The 14,638-nt window shown below is 49.4% G+C and overlaps 1 protein-coding gene across 14 annotated transcripts in view; it reads left to right on the top strand.

The window, feature by feature from the left end:
- Positions 1–14,638, top strand: part of LOC105480381 (kinesin family member 9) — a 59,351-nt gene that overhangs the window by 26,501 nt on the left and 18,212 nt on the right. For 11 of the 14 annotated variants that reach the window (XR_011620038.1, XM_071091586.1, XM_071091578.1 and 8 more), the window contains 7 exons: positions 6,120–6,188; positions 6,719–6,823; positions 7,936–7,991; positions 8,675–8,765; positions 9,260–9,393; positions 11,269–11,463; positions 13,270–13,484. Coding sequence is in view for 13 of the 14 variants with exons in the window: in XM_071091586.1 (XP_070947687.1) it covers positions 6,120–6,188; positions 6,719–6,823; positions 7,936–7,991; positions 8,675–8,765; positions 9,260–9,393; positions 11,269–11,463; positions 13,270–13,484 (865 nt within the window). In the remaining variant the exon portion in view is untranslated. The remainder of the gene's footprint in view (positions 1–6,119; positions 6,189–6,718; positions 6,824–7,935; positions 7,992–8,674; positions 8,766–9,259; positions 9,394–11,268; positions 11,464–13,269; positions 13,485–14,638) is intronic. The other 3 variants (XM_071091584.1, XM_011739123.3, XM_071091585.1) reach the window with 1 other exon arrangement.

Raw genomic sequence — 14,638 nt, 5'->3', positions numbered from 1 at the left:
TCCCTTCTGCAGAGCAGCAGTATTGCTTCTAGGTATATATAGTCTAGAGACATTCTCACATGTGTGAGAGACTATAGAAGTCACTATTAAAACAAGCACTGTGAGCACCATTCTTCTACAGAGTCTACAAGTCTCTTTATAGACTTATTGTAATAATGATTAAATAGTGACTCTTTATAGTACTTAACTGTAATAGCAAAAAAATTAGAAACATAATCAATATCCTTTAACAGGGGAGTAGCTAAATGAGTTGTGGGGTGAGGGAGCCAGAGCTAGAGCTACCTGAATGGATAAATCTCAAGTGAGAAAAAACCTAGATGCCTGACGTGGCCCAAATGATAGTCTCTATTATTTACACCACATATAAAAACATGCGGAGAGATGCTGATATCATTAATGGATATATGTGTGTGCAGTAAAAGAAAAAATGCATGGGAGTGAAAAAAACAGACCGAAGCCAGAGGTTCCTTTTGGGATGGGAGGGGAGTGGATTTGGAGCATGGTATACAGAAGCTTCACATTTATCTGAAATGTTTTACTTCTTAAAAAAGCGTGGCTCGTGCCTGTAATCCCAGCACTTTGGGAGGCTGAGGCAGGCGGATCACTTGAGGCCAGGAGTGCAAGACCAACCTGGACAACATGGAGAAACCCCATCTCTACTAAAATATATAAAAATTAGCTGGGTGTAGTGGTGCATGCCTGTACTCCTAGCTACTTGGGAGGCTGAGGCACAACAATCGCTTGTGCCTGGGAGGCAGTGGTTGCAATGAATGGAGATCATGCCACTGCATTTCCAGCCTGGGCAATAGAGGGAGAATCTGTCTAAACAAACAAACAAACCAAAAAACCACCCTTGAAGCCAATATGACAGCATGCCATTGAAGTCAATTTTGGGGCAGTTTGCCCAGGTTTTATGGCATTATTTTGTATGCTTTTCTGCTTTTCGGTATTCTTGAAGATTTTCTTAGCTTTTTGTTTTTGTTTTGTTTTAGATGGAGTCTAGCTCTGTCTCCCAGGCTGGAGTGCAGTGGCACAATCTCGGCTCACTGCAACCTCCACCTCCCAGGTTCAAGCAATTCTCCTGCCTCAGCCTCCTAAGTAGCTGGGATTACAGGCACCTGCCACCACCCCCAGCTAATTTATGTATTTTTAGTAGAGACAGGGTTTCATTGTGTTGGTTAGGCTGGTGTTGAACCCCTGACCTCGTGATCCTCTGGCCTCAGCCTCCCAAAGTGCTGGGATTGCAAGCATGAGCCAACATGCTCGGCCTTCTTATCTTTCCTTATTTGGCGTTCCCTTAGCTTAGGATTATCAACATTGCTACCTGTGAACTTGGCTGGGTGAGTGTTGTACCTTTCTTGAAGGTTTTTCATGCCCCTGTTTTTTATTTTTTATTATCTTTTTTTAGATAGGGTCTTGCTTTGTCACCCAAGCTGGAGTGCAGTGGCACTGTCATGGCTCACTGCAGCCTCAACTGCCTGGGCTCAAGCAATTCTCCCACCTCAGCCTCCCAAGTAGCTGGGACCGCAGGCCTGCACCACCACGCCTAATTTTTTTTTTTTTTCTGTAGTGATGGGGTCTCCCTATGTTGCCCAGGATGGTCTTGAGCTCCTGGGCTCAGGGGATCCTCTTAACCTCCCAAAGTGCTGGGATTACAGGTGTGAGCCACTGTGTCTGGTGAAGTTGGAGAATCATGCTTTTTCATGTCATTTCTGTTCCAAGATCTGCACTGTTGACCCTGGACAACTGAGTGAGTCTCTGTGCCATCCAGTGTGAATGTGGGTATAATCTTTCTGATAAGCATTCTTCTTTACAAACATGAGTTCTTGACAGAGACGTGGAAACATTATTTTATTACTGCCTTTCCTAGACCGTAGCCAGTATTCTCAGGTCATTTTCAGCACTGTCTTCTGTATTGACGCCTGTTTTCAAGAGGGTGGAATCGCGTCTTCAGAATTTCTTTGGCTGATGGGGCTGGCTATAAGGCAGAAGACTGGGTTCCTAATCCACCTCTACCGCAAGCTCTCTGTGGCGAGTTGCTCAGACCCTCTCAACCTCAAGGTCGTCTTCTATGAACAAGGAAGTTGGCCTGATAACCTCCAGTGACCCTCCACTCTGCCAGTCAGTGATTCTGTGAAGGGATGTAAAGGGCTGTGAGGCTCAGGCATAAACAGCCAGCAGAGAGAAACTTAGTATACCCCACTCTGCCAAGAGAAGATACACCGGCAAGCTGCAGTGGGATGAAAATTGGAAAGCAGCCTGACCCAAGAGCTGCCCCACAGCCTGATGTGCAGCTTCAGCAGAATTCTCTGAATTATCCTCATTACATTTATAATGAAAATGCCTATTAGGAAACTTACATGAGTCTGTGCTCTTTCCAAGGCATTTTTTTTTTCTATCTAAAAAAAGCCCTGTTTGTTGTTGTTGTTGTTTCTGAGACAGGGTCTCACTCTGTTGCCCAGGCTGGAGTGCAGTGGCGTGATCTCAGCTCACTGCAACCCCTATGCCCCAGGTTCAAGCAATTCTCCTGCCTCAGCCTTCTGAGTAGCTGGGGTTACAGTCATGTGCCACCGCGCCCAGCTATTTTTTATTTTTTATTTTTAGTAGAGACGGGGTTTCGCCATGTTGGCCGGGCTGGTCTTGAACTCCTGACCTCAAGTGATCTGCCCACCTTGGCCTCCTAAAGTGCTGGGATTACAGGCATGTGCCACTGCACCCGGCCTCCTATATCGCCTTCTGATTGGCCCAGACATGTAAGTTTGGCTCTGCTGTGCCTCGCTGAACAGAGTCATCGAGCTGGAGGCCCCTGATGGCTCAGTCAAACTTTCTATAGCTGGGCCATTATATATTTTCTAGAGCTGGGAGAAAGAGGGCATGTGGACAGGTGAGACTGGCCACCAGATCTCTCCCATTGATCCCACAGGAAGTCCACACCTGAAGGAGACCTTCGTGGGGCTTCCCAGAGGGGCAGATCCAGCATCTGGACACTGGTCACATGCCTTGGGTCCCAGGCTTTGTACCTGAATTGCCACAGAGCCATCAGGATGCCAGGGGTTCTGTAGACCCTTGCTATATGAGGGCAGATGGGCCTCAGTGCCCAGGTGACCTGGTTGGATGAGGGCTAGAGTACAGCAGGCCTTTGGTGGGGCGGTGGACTGGTCACAGTTTTGGTTACCAGTCCCGGGATCCAGGTGTCAGGAGCTCCCTCCAGTGGCCCTTTTATGACAACTAAAGGAAGTTCTACTGTTCACAGCAAGGGTTCTCAGCTTGCAGTTCCTTGTGCCTCTTTTAGGGAAGACACTCAGCCAGTAAATATCAAATATAAAATGACTTAGCGATTCTTCTCGAAATGTATCATTTATTTTCTTACCTAAAATCTATGGAGTGCTTACTATGTGCCAGGTGCTTTTTAAAGCACTTGGGATACCTGACTGCATGAACAGAAACACAAATCTCTGAGCCTGCAGTCTGATGGGAGTAGGGGAGATGCGTAATAATAATCACAATAAATAGGTAGGTTCTAAAGCTTCGCTATTTAATACAGTAACTGCTACTCAAATGTGGCTGTTTAAATTAATTAAAATTAGAATTACTTCTTCAGGCACCCTAGCCACATTTCAAGTGTTCAGTAGCTGTATGTGTCTCATCATTACCATACTGGGCAGCACAAATATGGACATTTCAATCATTGCAGAAAGTTCTATTGGACAACACTAATCTAGAGTATGTTAAAAGGCAAAACGTGCTATGAAAAAAAAATTAGAGATTTTTTTTTTTTTTTGAGATGTAGTCTCGCTCTGTCGCCCAGGCTGGAGTGCAGTGGCCCGATCTCAGCTCACTGCAAGCTCCGCCTCCCGGGTTCACGCCATTCTCCTGCCTCAGCCTCCGGAGTAGCTGGGACTACAGGCACCCGCCACCTCGCCCGGCTAGTGTTTTGTATTTTTTTAGTAGAGACGGGGTTTCACCGTGTTAGCCAGGATGGTCTCAATCTCCTGACCTTGTGATCCGCCCGTCTCGGCCTCCCAAAGTGCTAGGATTACAGGCTTGAGCCACCACGACTGACCAAAAATTAGAGATTTTTAAAGCATGTTGCAGGGGTGGAGAAGGAATTACAATTATTTATTTATTTATTTATTTTGAGACAGAGACTCGCTCTATTGCTCAGACTGGAGTGCAATGGCATAGTCTCAGCTCACTGCAACCTCCACCTCCCTGCAACCTCCACCTCCCGGGTTCAAGCCATTCTCCTGCCTTAGCCTCTCTAGTAGTTGGGATTACAGGCACACGCCACCATGCTCAGCCAATTTTTGTAATTTTTGTAGAGACGAGATTTCATAAGGATGGTCTTGAACTCCTGACCTCAGATGATCCACCTGCCTCGGCCTCCCTAAGTACTAGGATTACAGGGCTGAGCCACCGCACCTGGCTGGAATTACAATTTTAAAGAGTAATTGTGGTGTACCTAATTTAGAAGCTTTTGAAAAAAGATTTTCAGAAGGTAAGTGAATGAGTCTTGGAAATACCTAGGAGAAGAAAATTCCAGGGCAGTGGACAGGCAATGCAAAGGCAGAAGCATACCAATTTGTGGAAGTGGTTGGAGTGCACCAGGGAAGAGAAGCAGAAAAGAGGTAATGGGGGCAGATCTCAAAAGCCTCATAGATCGCTGTGTTTTTCTGCAGAAATCTAAGGACATAAATATGAATACAAAAATGTTCTTGCAGCATTGTTTGTAAGCAGCAAAAAATTAGAGGTGAGGCCAGTCACAGTGACTCACACTTGTAATCCCTGCACTTTGGGAGGCTGAGGAGGGCAGATCACCTGACGTCAAGAGTTCGAGACTAGCCTGGCCAACATGGCAAAACCCCGTCTCTACTAAAAATACAAAAATTAGCTAGGCGTGGTGGTGTATGCCTATAATCCCAGCTACTTGGGAGGCTGAGGCAGGAGAATCACATGAACCTGGGAGGCAGAGGTTGCAGTGAGCCGAGATCACGCCACTGTACTCCAGCCTGGGCAACAGAGCGAGACCCCATCTCAAAAAAAAATAAAAAATAAAAAATAAGAGGTGACATACATGGTTATCATTGGGGAGTGGTGATATGATCATGCAGTGGTTGGTGAGGATGAGGGTAAAAGGATGAGGGTTATAACCATGCATAGAAAGCATCCTGGAGGCCGGGCACGATGGCTCACACCTGTAATCCCAGCCTTTGGGAGTCCGAGGCGAGAGGATTGCCTGAGCCCACGAGTTTGAAACCAGCACGGGCAACATAGTGGGACCCCTGTCTCTACAAAAATTAGCTGGGTATGGCAGTGTGTACCTGTAGCATGACCTACTCAGGAGACTGAGGTGAGAGGATTGCTTGAGCCCAGGAGGTTGAGGCTGCAGTGACCCATGATGGTGACACTGCACTCCAGCCTGGAGGACAGAGCAAGAGCCTGTCTCTAAAAAGAAAGCATTCTGGTGCTGGGTATGGTGGCTCATGCCTGTAATCCCAGCACTGTGGGAGGCTAAGGTGGGCGGATCACCTGAGGTCCGGAGTTTGAGACCAACCTGGCCAACATAGTGAAACCATGTCTCTACTAAAATTATAAAAATTAGCTGGGTGTGGTGGTGGGCAACTGTAATCCCAGCTACGCAGTAGGCTGAGCCAAGAGAATCACTTGAACCCAGGAGGCGGAGGTTGCAGTGAGCTGAGACCACACCATTGCACTCCAGCCTGGGCAACAAGAGCAAAACTCTGTCTCAAAAAAAGAGAAGGCATTCTGGAGTCTATAGACTGCACCGAAAGGGCCATTATCCTGGTAGACTGGAAGAAGCTTGGGGCCCCTGGGAGTTGGGGTTTGAGGTGGCCCTGTAGCTTGTGCTGTCTCTTTTGAGGCAGTAGCAAAGGCTAGGGTACTATTCAGGTCCTCCCAGACCCTGAACTCACCCCAGTTGGGGAAGAGTCACCAGTGGGGAGGTAATCGACAGAAGCTGAAAGCATACCCTGTGGATCCAGGAATGGCCGGGATGTCTGGGCACAGAATGAAGAATTGTGCTCTTGCTGTGGAAGAGACAGGGTAGCTTCTCTGATGACCCTTCCTGTTGGCCCCCACCCTACCATGTTTCCCGGCAGAGAATGGTCAAGAACCTGGAGAAGGAACTAGCACTGCTCAAGCAGGAACTGGCCATCCATGACAGCCTGGTAAGAGGCTAGAGGCAAGGAAGGAGGGCAGAGGTGCTGGGATAAGGGGCGACTGGGGCTAGGGGCAGACAGCATAATGGGTCAAGGCCGGTAGTAGGCGGGGTCAGGGGGCAGGCTGAGTGGCAGGAAAGGGGCAGCAGCAAGGGGCCATGAGGACAGGGGGTGGGGGCAGAGTCTTCCGGTGGTCCTGAGGGGCCTCAAGCCAGAGGCAGGGCATGCCTCCCGTCCTCGCGGTTCTTATGCTGCAGAGTCTGCTGGGACTCAGGCAGCAGAGCCTCTGTCTGGAGTAGCAGGCCCCATGTCTGAGGGACTTTCCTTTCCTCCCCGACCCCATTACCCATCTCTGACTCAAGCACCTGGCCTGTGTGTTAGGCCCTCTGGCAGGACCCGATGATGAAGGGAATGAGCCAGCTTGGTCAGCCAGGGCCTGTGCCCAGCCTCCCTACTTTGCCTCTCAGAATGGCCCCTGCCACTCCCGCATGGGCTCGGGTTCTTGTTGCTTATCCACATGTTCTTCATCCTCCTTCAAGACCAACCGCACCTTTGTGACCTATGAAGCCATGGATGAAATCCAGATTGCTGAGATCAACTCCCAGGTGCGGAGGTACCTGGAGGGGACGCTGGACGAGATCGATGTAAGGAACCCCTCTGTGACCACTGTGCTGAGCCAGCCTGGACCTCCCTATCCTGGGCACACCCCAACGCATGCTCTGCTAGCCTCAGAACCTCACATGAATGGGTGCAGTGGGTGGAGGGTGGTGCTGGACTCTTGATGTCAGGGACCCTTCAGCTCATCTCAGGGGCACAAGCACAGGCCCTAGAGCCAGGCTTTCTGGGATTGAATCCTAGCTCAGCTGCTTCTTTGCTGAGTGACCTTGGCAAAATACTCAACCGCGTGTACTTCAGTGGCCTTACCTGCCTAGTGGGGAGGGAAACGGAGTGGTGATGAACTGAACTGCTGCACCTGGGTGGCTTGACTGTGTCCGCAGAATGAAGCTGATAAAGGATGGTGGTCATGCTGGTTGTCTACAAGGTAGACCCCAGGGCCCATGTTGGAGTGGGCCAAGGAGGGGGAAACTGCCCCACAAGGAAGGGTCCTCAGGGGGAAGAGGCTGCATCCTGTTTTCACAGTGCAGTCCATCGAACCCCTCTTCTTGGAGACATGGGCAGACCCCCCTGGCTGTTACTATGGGCAGCTCCAAGAAGCAGGCCTGGGGCAACTAAGGGATGGACTCTTCTGGCCTTCATAGGAGGGGCAGTCCCAGATTAACCCTTGGTCAAGGGGAATGCTGTGGGCTTTAGGCCCGGGGGGAGGCCAGTAACCTTCCTCCGGCCTCGTGTACGTGTCTGTGCCCATGCAGACAGGTCCATAAATGGGCTCCATCTGAAGACAGCAGGCAGAGCCTTTTGGAAGAGAAAGCTGAGGAAATACGTTTTATTTATAAAAAACTTTAGAAGGTATTTTCAAGGTATAGAATCATTTCGTTTTATAGAGGTCTCCACTTAGAAAAGGTGGTTTTTATAGCCTCAGCAAACACTTAGTTTTAAAACTATTAATCAGGTGTTTCTCTGCTCTGGAGAAGGGCTTGGCTGCCACTTTGCTGAGAGGCTGTGTGCAAATGTCCTCTTCTCGAGACAGATGGTCCAGGAGTCAGCCAAGGGGTCTTGATTTCTCTACTAACATAGACGCAACCTGGTCCCTCTAGGTGCCCTTGGTCTAACCTCTGCCTTGCTCTCTTCCCTCCAGATAATCAACCTTAGACAGATCAAGGAGGTGTTCAACCAGTTCCGGGTGGTTCTAAGGTGAGAGACCCCCACCGCTGCCTCACTCCTACATCAGGCTGCCATTTTCATCTCCTGCGATCTGGGCACTTGCCTCCAAGAGCATCCTCTTCATGCTTGTGGATAAAGAGCCAAATTAGAGTCCTTGGGGGCATGCCTGGGTCCCTGGTAGATATTCAGTGAGTTCATTAATTGGACAGGAGGTGTTTATGAAATGCCAGCTCTGAGTGTGCCCAGAGCAGGGCGTTGTGAATATTCACCTTGTGAATATTGCCACACACCCCCACCTCAGGAAGCATTTGTGGTTTACTTGGGTGCAAACATACCCATAGTCTAAGCAGCTTATGCTAGGTGGTGTCACTAAAGCTGGTCACATGATTCCAAGGGGCCTGTTAGAGACAGAACCTAAGACAGAACCCCACATGGTCCCAAGTGAAGCTTACAGTCCTTATCAAGTGTCATCTTGGAGCAGATACACATGGCATAAGGTGGCCCCTGCAGGTTTGGGGGTTGGACAGTGGGTATATGCAATGGGGCAGGGGAAAGTGAGTCCTTTGTCTTTTGTCTGGTCTGGTTCATGATGAAGGTGTGGCCCCATACAAGGGACCTTGCCCATATGACTTTTAACCCCAGTACTTGGTTCTTACCCCAGTGGATTCAGCATGGCTCCAGGTACAAGCTGTTCTCTTGTGCTGTCTCCCAAGCCAACAGGAACAGGAAGTGGAGTCCACTTTGCGCAGGAAGTACACCCTCATTGACAGGAATGACTTTGCAGCCATTTCTGCTGTCCAGAAGGTAAGCATAGTTGCCACTTGCCGACAGCACTCACCTCAGATTTCCCATCCTCAGACCTTTGCAGAGCCAGCAAGTATTATGCATTAAACCAGAGCTAGGATTGCAACAGATAAAGGTAACACCAGAATGAACATAGGTGACCTGTGTAAGAGTAAACCACTTTTGAATTAAAAATAATTTCCATAAGGTAGAAACATGGATAATAATATTAAAGACAAATTCCTGGAATTAGGTTGGAAATAAGCTTTTAAATCCCCAGAGTATGGAATGAGGTGCCATACTGGTGAGGGGGTGCATGTGGAAAGTGAACATTTGGCAGAGTGATCAGGGACCGCTCTACTGGGGACAGCCTGAGGCTGGCATTAGCAGCTGCCAAACCTTGGTGTGTACGGTGAACATGTCCACCCTGAGCCTTGGGCCATATACACGTGGGTCCCCAAGGGGCCCAAGCCCTTAATCTAACTCACAGACCTTTGGCTGGCCTCTCTATGTAGGCGGGGCTTGTGGATGTTGATGGCCACCTAGTGGGTGAGCCTGAAGGACAAAACTTTGGACTCGGAGTTGCCCCTTTCTCTACCAAACCTGGGAAGAAAGCCAAGTCCAAGAAGACATTCAAAGAGCCCCTTAGGTGAGTGACCTTGCCGCTCTGCCTCCTCAGCAGCTGGCCCTCCTCGGTGGGTGAATGGGAGGATGTGCACTGTTCCCGCCTTCCCCCGGTGTCTCAGCTACTGGGTTGGCGCAATGGACGTCACTGCTGCCAATACTAGCAAGTCTGTGGGGTCCGGGCTGGGGTTGGTTTGGAACCCCACAAGAATCACCTCTCATCTTCACAGCAACCTGGTGAGGTGGGAGTTAATGTCTTCATTATACTGATGAAGAAACAGAGGCTTAGAGAGGGGAAGTCACTCCCCAAGGCCACACCACCAATGACTAGTAGAATGGCAGCGAGAAGCTGGACCAGCTCCCCAGAGCCCATGCCCTCTGGTACTTTATGTTGTACTGCCTCCCCTCACTTCACTAGGGTCTTCCTGCCGACTGGCACTCAGGTCACCTAAAACTCCAGTTCACCTTTCAGGCAAGATCCGTTTGTATGTGCAAGGTGGGAAGAGCATTTAGGTTCACTTAGTGAGCCCACTCTCCCGGGGTGCTGTGTAGTGGTGGGTAAGAGCACAGGCTCTGGAGCTGACGCCCGGGCTCCCCTCCCTGCTCTGCACTTCTCACACCCAAGGGGTCACCCCATGTGAGACATGAGAACCACTCTGTGCCTGTTTCTGCATCTCCAAAATGGGAAAAATAATAATAGCATCCAAGTCATTGAGGTTGTTGTTGAGGTTGTTGTGAGGATAAGTGAGTGAGCGCAGGCCACGGGCCAGAGCTGATTGTAGAAAACTGTTACACGCAGGACAAGAGTCAGGCGGCAGAGGATGCCAGTGTCCCTGGCCTCCTCCTGCCTCTTCATGAGTACAGTCACACCCCAACCCTCTCTGTTCTGCTTCCGGATAACCAGTGCAGTAGTTGATTGGTTGAGGCTCAGTCCCCTGAGCCATACTTGTTGCAAGGAGGATGAAAGAGGAAGAAACAGATTTTCTATCCTCAGACCTTTGGGAAGAGCCATGGGCATCCTCCTGCCAGTTCGGTCCTCAGATCTGCCTCTTCTTGGAGAAAGGCACCAAGCACTGTTGCTTCGGCAGGGAGGACAGCTACTTTTCTGGGAGCTGGTGTGGAGAACAGGGTGTGGACCAGTAAGAACAGCAGGGCAGGCCGGGCGCGGTGGCTCACGCCTGTAATCCCGGCGCTTTGGGAGGCCGAGACGGGAGGATCACGAGGTCAGGAGATCGAGCCCATCCTGGCTAACACAGTGAAACCTCATCTCTACTAAAAATACAAAAAAATTAGCCAGGCGTGGTGGCGGGTGCCTGTGGTCCCAGCTACTCAGGAGGCTGAGGCAGGAGAATGGTGTGAACCTGGGAGGTGGAGCTTGCAGTGAGCCAAGATCACGCCACTGCACTCCAGCCTGGGCAACAGAGGTAGACTCTGTCTCAAAAAAAAAAAAAAAAAAGAACAGCAGGGCAGAGCCATCCTGCCTTACCATTGGTCCACAGACAGACCCACCCTGTATGGGGCTCTGCCAGTCCTTCCCAGGGCAGCCTGTATGACTCAGACCTCAGCAGCCATGGTGGTTCCTGAGAACCTGTGGCCCATCCCACAGGTCCATACACTTTCAGTCCCTGGAGATTGTACCCATTTTTCCCAAGCGTCTCCTGCCAAGACCACTGAGAGCTCTTTGTTCTGATAAAAGGGAGAAAAATGCCCTCTTCTTCCTCCACATCTGCCTGGCTTAGCATCACACTATTTGCGCTTTTACCTAGGAATATGAACAAGGTGGGAGCTGAGTGAGGTGGGGCTCCCAGTGTAGTGAGTGCTGAGAAAGGTCACTCATCCTGGCATCTGCGATACCTCACTGCCCATGACTGAACCCTGGGGCTTCCATGCCTTCTTCCAGCTCCTTGGCAAGAAAGGAAGGTGCCAGCAGCCCTGTGAATGGGAAGGACTTGGATTACGTTTCCACCTCCAAGACCCAGCTGGTCCCATCCTCCAAAGATGGGGATGTCAAAGACATGCTTTCGCGGGACCGGGAAACTTCCAGCATTGAGCCCCTTCCCTCAGACTCCCCGAAGGAGGAATTACGCCCAATTAGGTAATCAGCTAATGTTAGCTTCTGCACCAGATCAAACAAAACCATATGTGATCCTCAACATGTAAAGAGTACCTGCAGATAAAAGAGAAATAAAATAAGGAATAATAGGCAAAGACTAGGAGCACAGTCCCCAAGGAAGAAAACATGACTATGCACCTGCAAAATGATCCAACCTCAGGAGTCATCCAAGATGTACAATTAAACATGGAATCATTTTAGACCCTCCAAATAGCAATTATTTAAATAATTAAAGTTATGTATCTTTTGTACAAGTACTGCATTCAAAAGATTAAAAATTTTTAAGATATGAAAGAATATAACCTCTTCCCTTTCCTTGAATCACTCAGCCTCTCTCCCTGATGAGTTTTTAAGGATCTATCGTAAGGAAATAGATGTGAAACAAGATTTATGCAAAAGATATGTATTCATCATTTATTTAAAAAGCAATATATATATATTTTTGAAATACCTTCAGTCAGTAGCCAACACTAGGGAAAGGGCACTAAGTGAATTGTTCTCTGCCATTGGGTTGTCCGTGAAGAATTTCAGCCTATGAACATTTCTAAACATTCAGAGAAGTTGAAATAATTGTACAGCGAACACCTGTACACCAAGCATCCTCCCAATTCTACAATTTACATGTTACTATTCTTGTTTCATTCTGCCTCTATCCTTCTATTCCTCTATGTTATTTTTTTGATGCATTTCAAAGTTGCCCACATCAATCCACTTCCCCTTGCCCCAACACTTCATCTTACACTCATTAACTAGAGTTCTCAAAGGGTTTTTAATAACATTAAATGCTCTTTTGAAAAAAGTAAGATGTAAAATTAAACATACTGCATGGCCTTAGCCATTCAAAAATATATCAAAGAGGCCAGGCATGGTGGCTCATGCTTGCAGCACATCGGTTGGCCAAAGTGAAAGGATTGCTTAAACCCAGGAGTTGGAGAGCCTGGGCAACATAGTGGGAGTCTGTCTCTATACAAAATTAAAAGGTAGCTGAGCATGGGAGCACATGCCTGTAGTCCGAGCTACTCAGGAGGCTGAGGCACGAGAATTGATTGAGCCCAGGAGCTCAAGGCTGCAGTGAGCTATGATTGAGCTACTGAACTCCAGCCTGGGCAACAGAGCAAGATACTGTCTCAAAAAAAAAAAAACAAAAACCATATATATATATACACATAAAAGAAATCCAGGGCCAGGCGTGGTGGCTCATGCCTGTAATCCCAGAACTTTGGGAGGCCAAGGCCGAGGCGGGTGGATCACCTGAGGTCGGGAGTTTGAGACCAGCCTGACCAACATGGAGAAACCCAGTCTCTACTAAAATTAAAAAAATTAGCCGGGCGTGGTGGCGTATGCCTGTAATCCCAGCTACTCGGGAGGCTGAGGCAGGAGAATCGCTTGAACCTAGGAGGTGGGGGTTGCAGTGAGCCAAGATTGCGCCATTGCCCTCCAGCCTGGGCAACAAGAGCAAAACTCTGTCTCAAAAAAAAAAAAGGAAAGAAATCCAGAAGGAGACACACCACCATACGCCATTGTTCTTTTCTTTTCTTATTGTTGTTTTTTTCTTATACTTTTCCTTGCTTTCCTCCCTTTCTGCCATGGGCATGTGACCTTGTACATGTGCTGAGTAAAACAAAGAGGAGGGAATGATTCACAGAGTTTAGCTCCTGTCTGGGGTAGGTGGTGCCTAGCACTTCTGCCTCCTGCCCACAGAAGCCCCAGGGAAGAAAGATGAAGTGCCTGGTGGCTCCAAGGCAGCCACCTCATTTATCCTCTTTGGTCTCACCCTTGCATCTCAAGGCCCGACACCCCACCCTCCAAACCAGTGGCCTTTGAGGAGTTTAAGAACGAGCGAGGTAGTGAGATCAACCGAATTTTCAAAGAAAACAAATCCATCTTGAACGAACGGAGGAAAAGGGCCAGCGAGACCACGCAGCGCATCAATGCCATCAAGCGGGAGATTGATGTGACCAAGGAGGCCCTGGATTTCCAGAAGTCACTGCGGGAGAAGCAAGGTAAATGTGATGGAAAGATGGCTAGGGAGCTTTGGGGTCTCAGAGTCATGCTGGTCGAAGCAGAACAGCCCTTGGCACTAGAGGACTGAGATGGGAGGGGCCAGTGGGGGTACTGGGGTGTGGCCTTCACCCATAGGTCAGATCACTTAGCTCTGGTCAGCCCCTGAGAGCCTCAGAGTCCTCCCCTGTCAGCCAGCCTCTGCCTGTGGGTCCCTCATTGTTGCATTATCTCAGACCTAGGTGCTGGGCCTTCCACCCCATATGTGCTACTGTCCATGGTGAAACAGGCCTTTTGTCCTGCAGAGGTATCACTGGGAGATGGGTAGCTGGTGACTTCTACAAGGTCCGTGGGTCTCTGTGTGGTTTCCTCACTGCTCCAGGTGGTCAGATTGAGGTGGGGCTGCTGGTAGGGACTATGGAAAACCAAGTAAGGGAACAAGAATATGGATGCCAGAGAGCCAAGGGACTCACTTTCAGTAAGGCCATTCCCTATGCTGAATCCGTGACACCGGTGCTGGTCTGTCAAAGTCTTGTCTCCTAGGGCAGGTGGCAGAGGGTGCTCCAGGCTCAAAGAGCAAAGGACCCCAATGTGGGGAGGGTGCTCACCTGGTTACCCTGACCCAGTGTCCTTGTCCTGGTGGTGTGCACCACCCACACCTGCACTGAGGGCCAAGGCCCATCAAGCTTACGTGTTCAGATGACTTATCTGGGAGGGCTGCTCAAGTGCAGATTCCCAGCCCCTCAGCAAGTGGTTCTGACTGAGGAGAGATGGAGCAGGGCCCAGGACCTGCATTTTAATGAGTGACAATTCCAACTCTGGGACAGGTGGTTTAGAGGCCACCCTGTTCTTCACACTCCTGGCTCAGTCTCATTGTCTTCTTCCAGACAGGAAACACCACAGGTTACTGGGCTTTCCCTTGCTAAATCACAACCCTGTTCCAGGCCAGCTTTCATAAGTGATCTCCAGATGTCACTTGGTTTATTCCTGCAAGTCAGATGCATCATTTCACTCACAGAAGGTGCATTTTACTCATTTATTTCTCAGAGGAGCAGGGTATGGTGGTGCACACCTGTAATCCCAGCATCTTGGGAGGCTGAGGCATGAAAATTGCTTGAACCCAGGAGGCAGAGGTTGCAGTGAGGCAAGATTGCGC

This window comes from Macaca nemestrina, chromosome 2 (assembly GCF_043159975.1).
Source record: "Macaca nemestrina isolate mMacNem1 chromosome 2, mMacNem.hap1, whole genome shotgun sequence".
Lineage (NCBI taxonomy): Eukaryota > Metazoa > Chordata > Mammalia > Primates > Cercopithecidae > Macaca > Macaca nemestrina.
The sequence above is the reverse complement of the archived record's forward strand: the minus strand, read 5'-3'. Positions and strand labels throughout refer to the sequence as shown.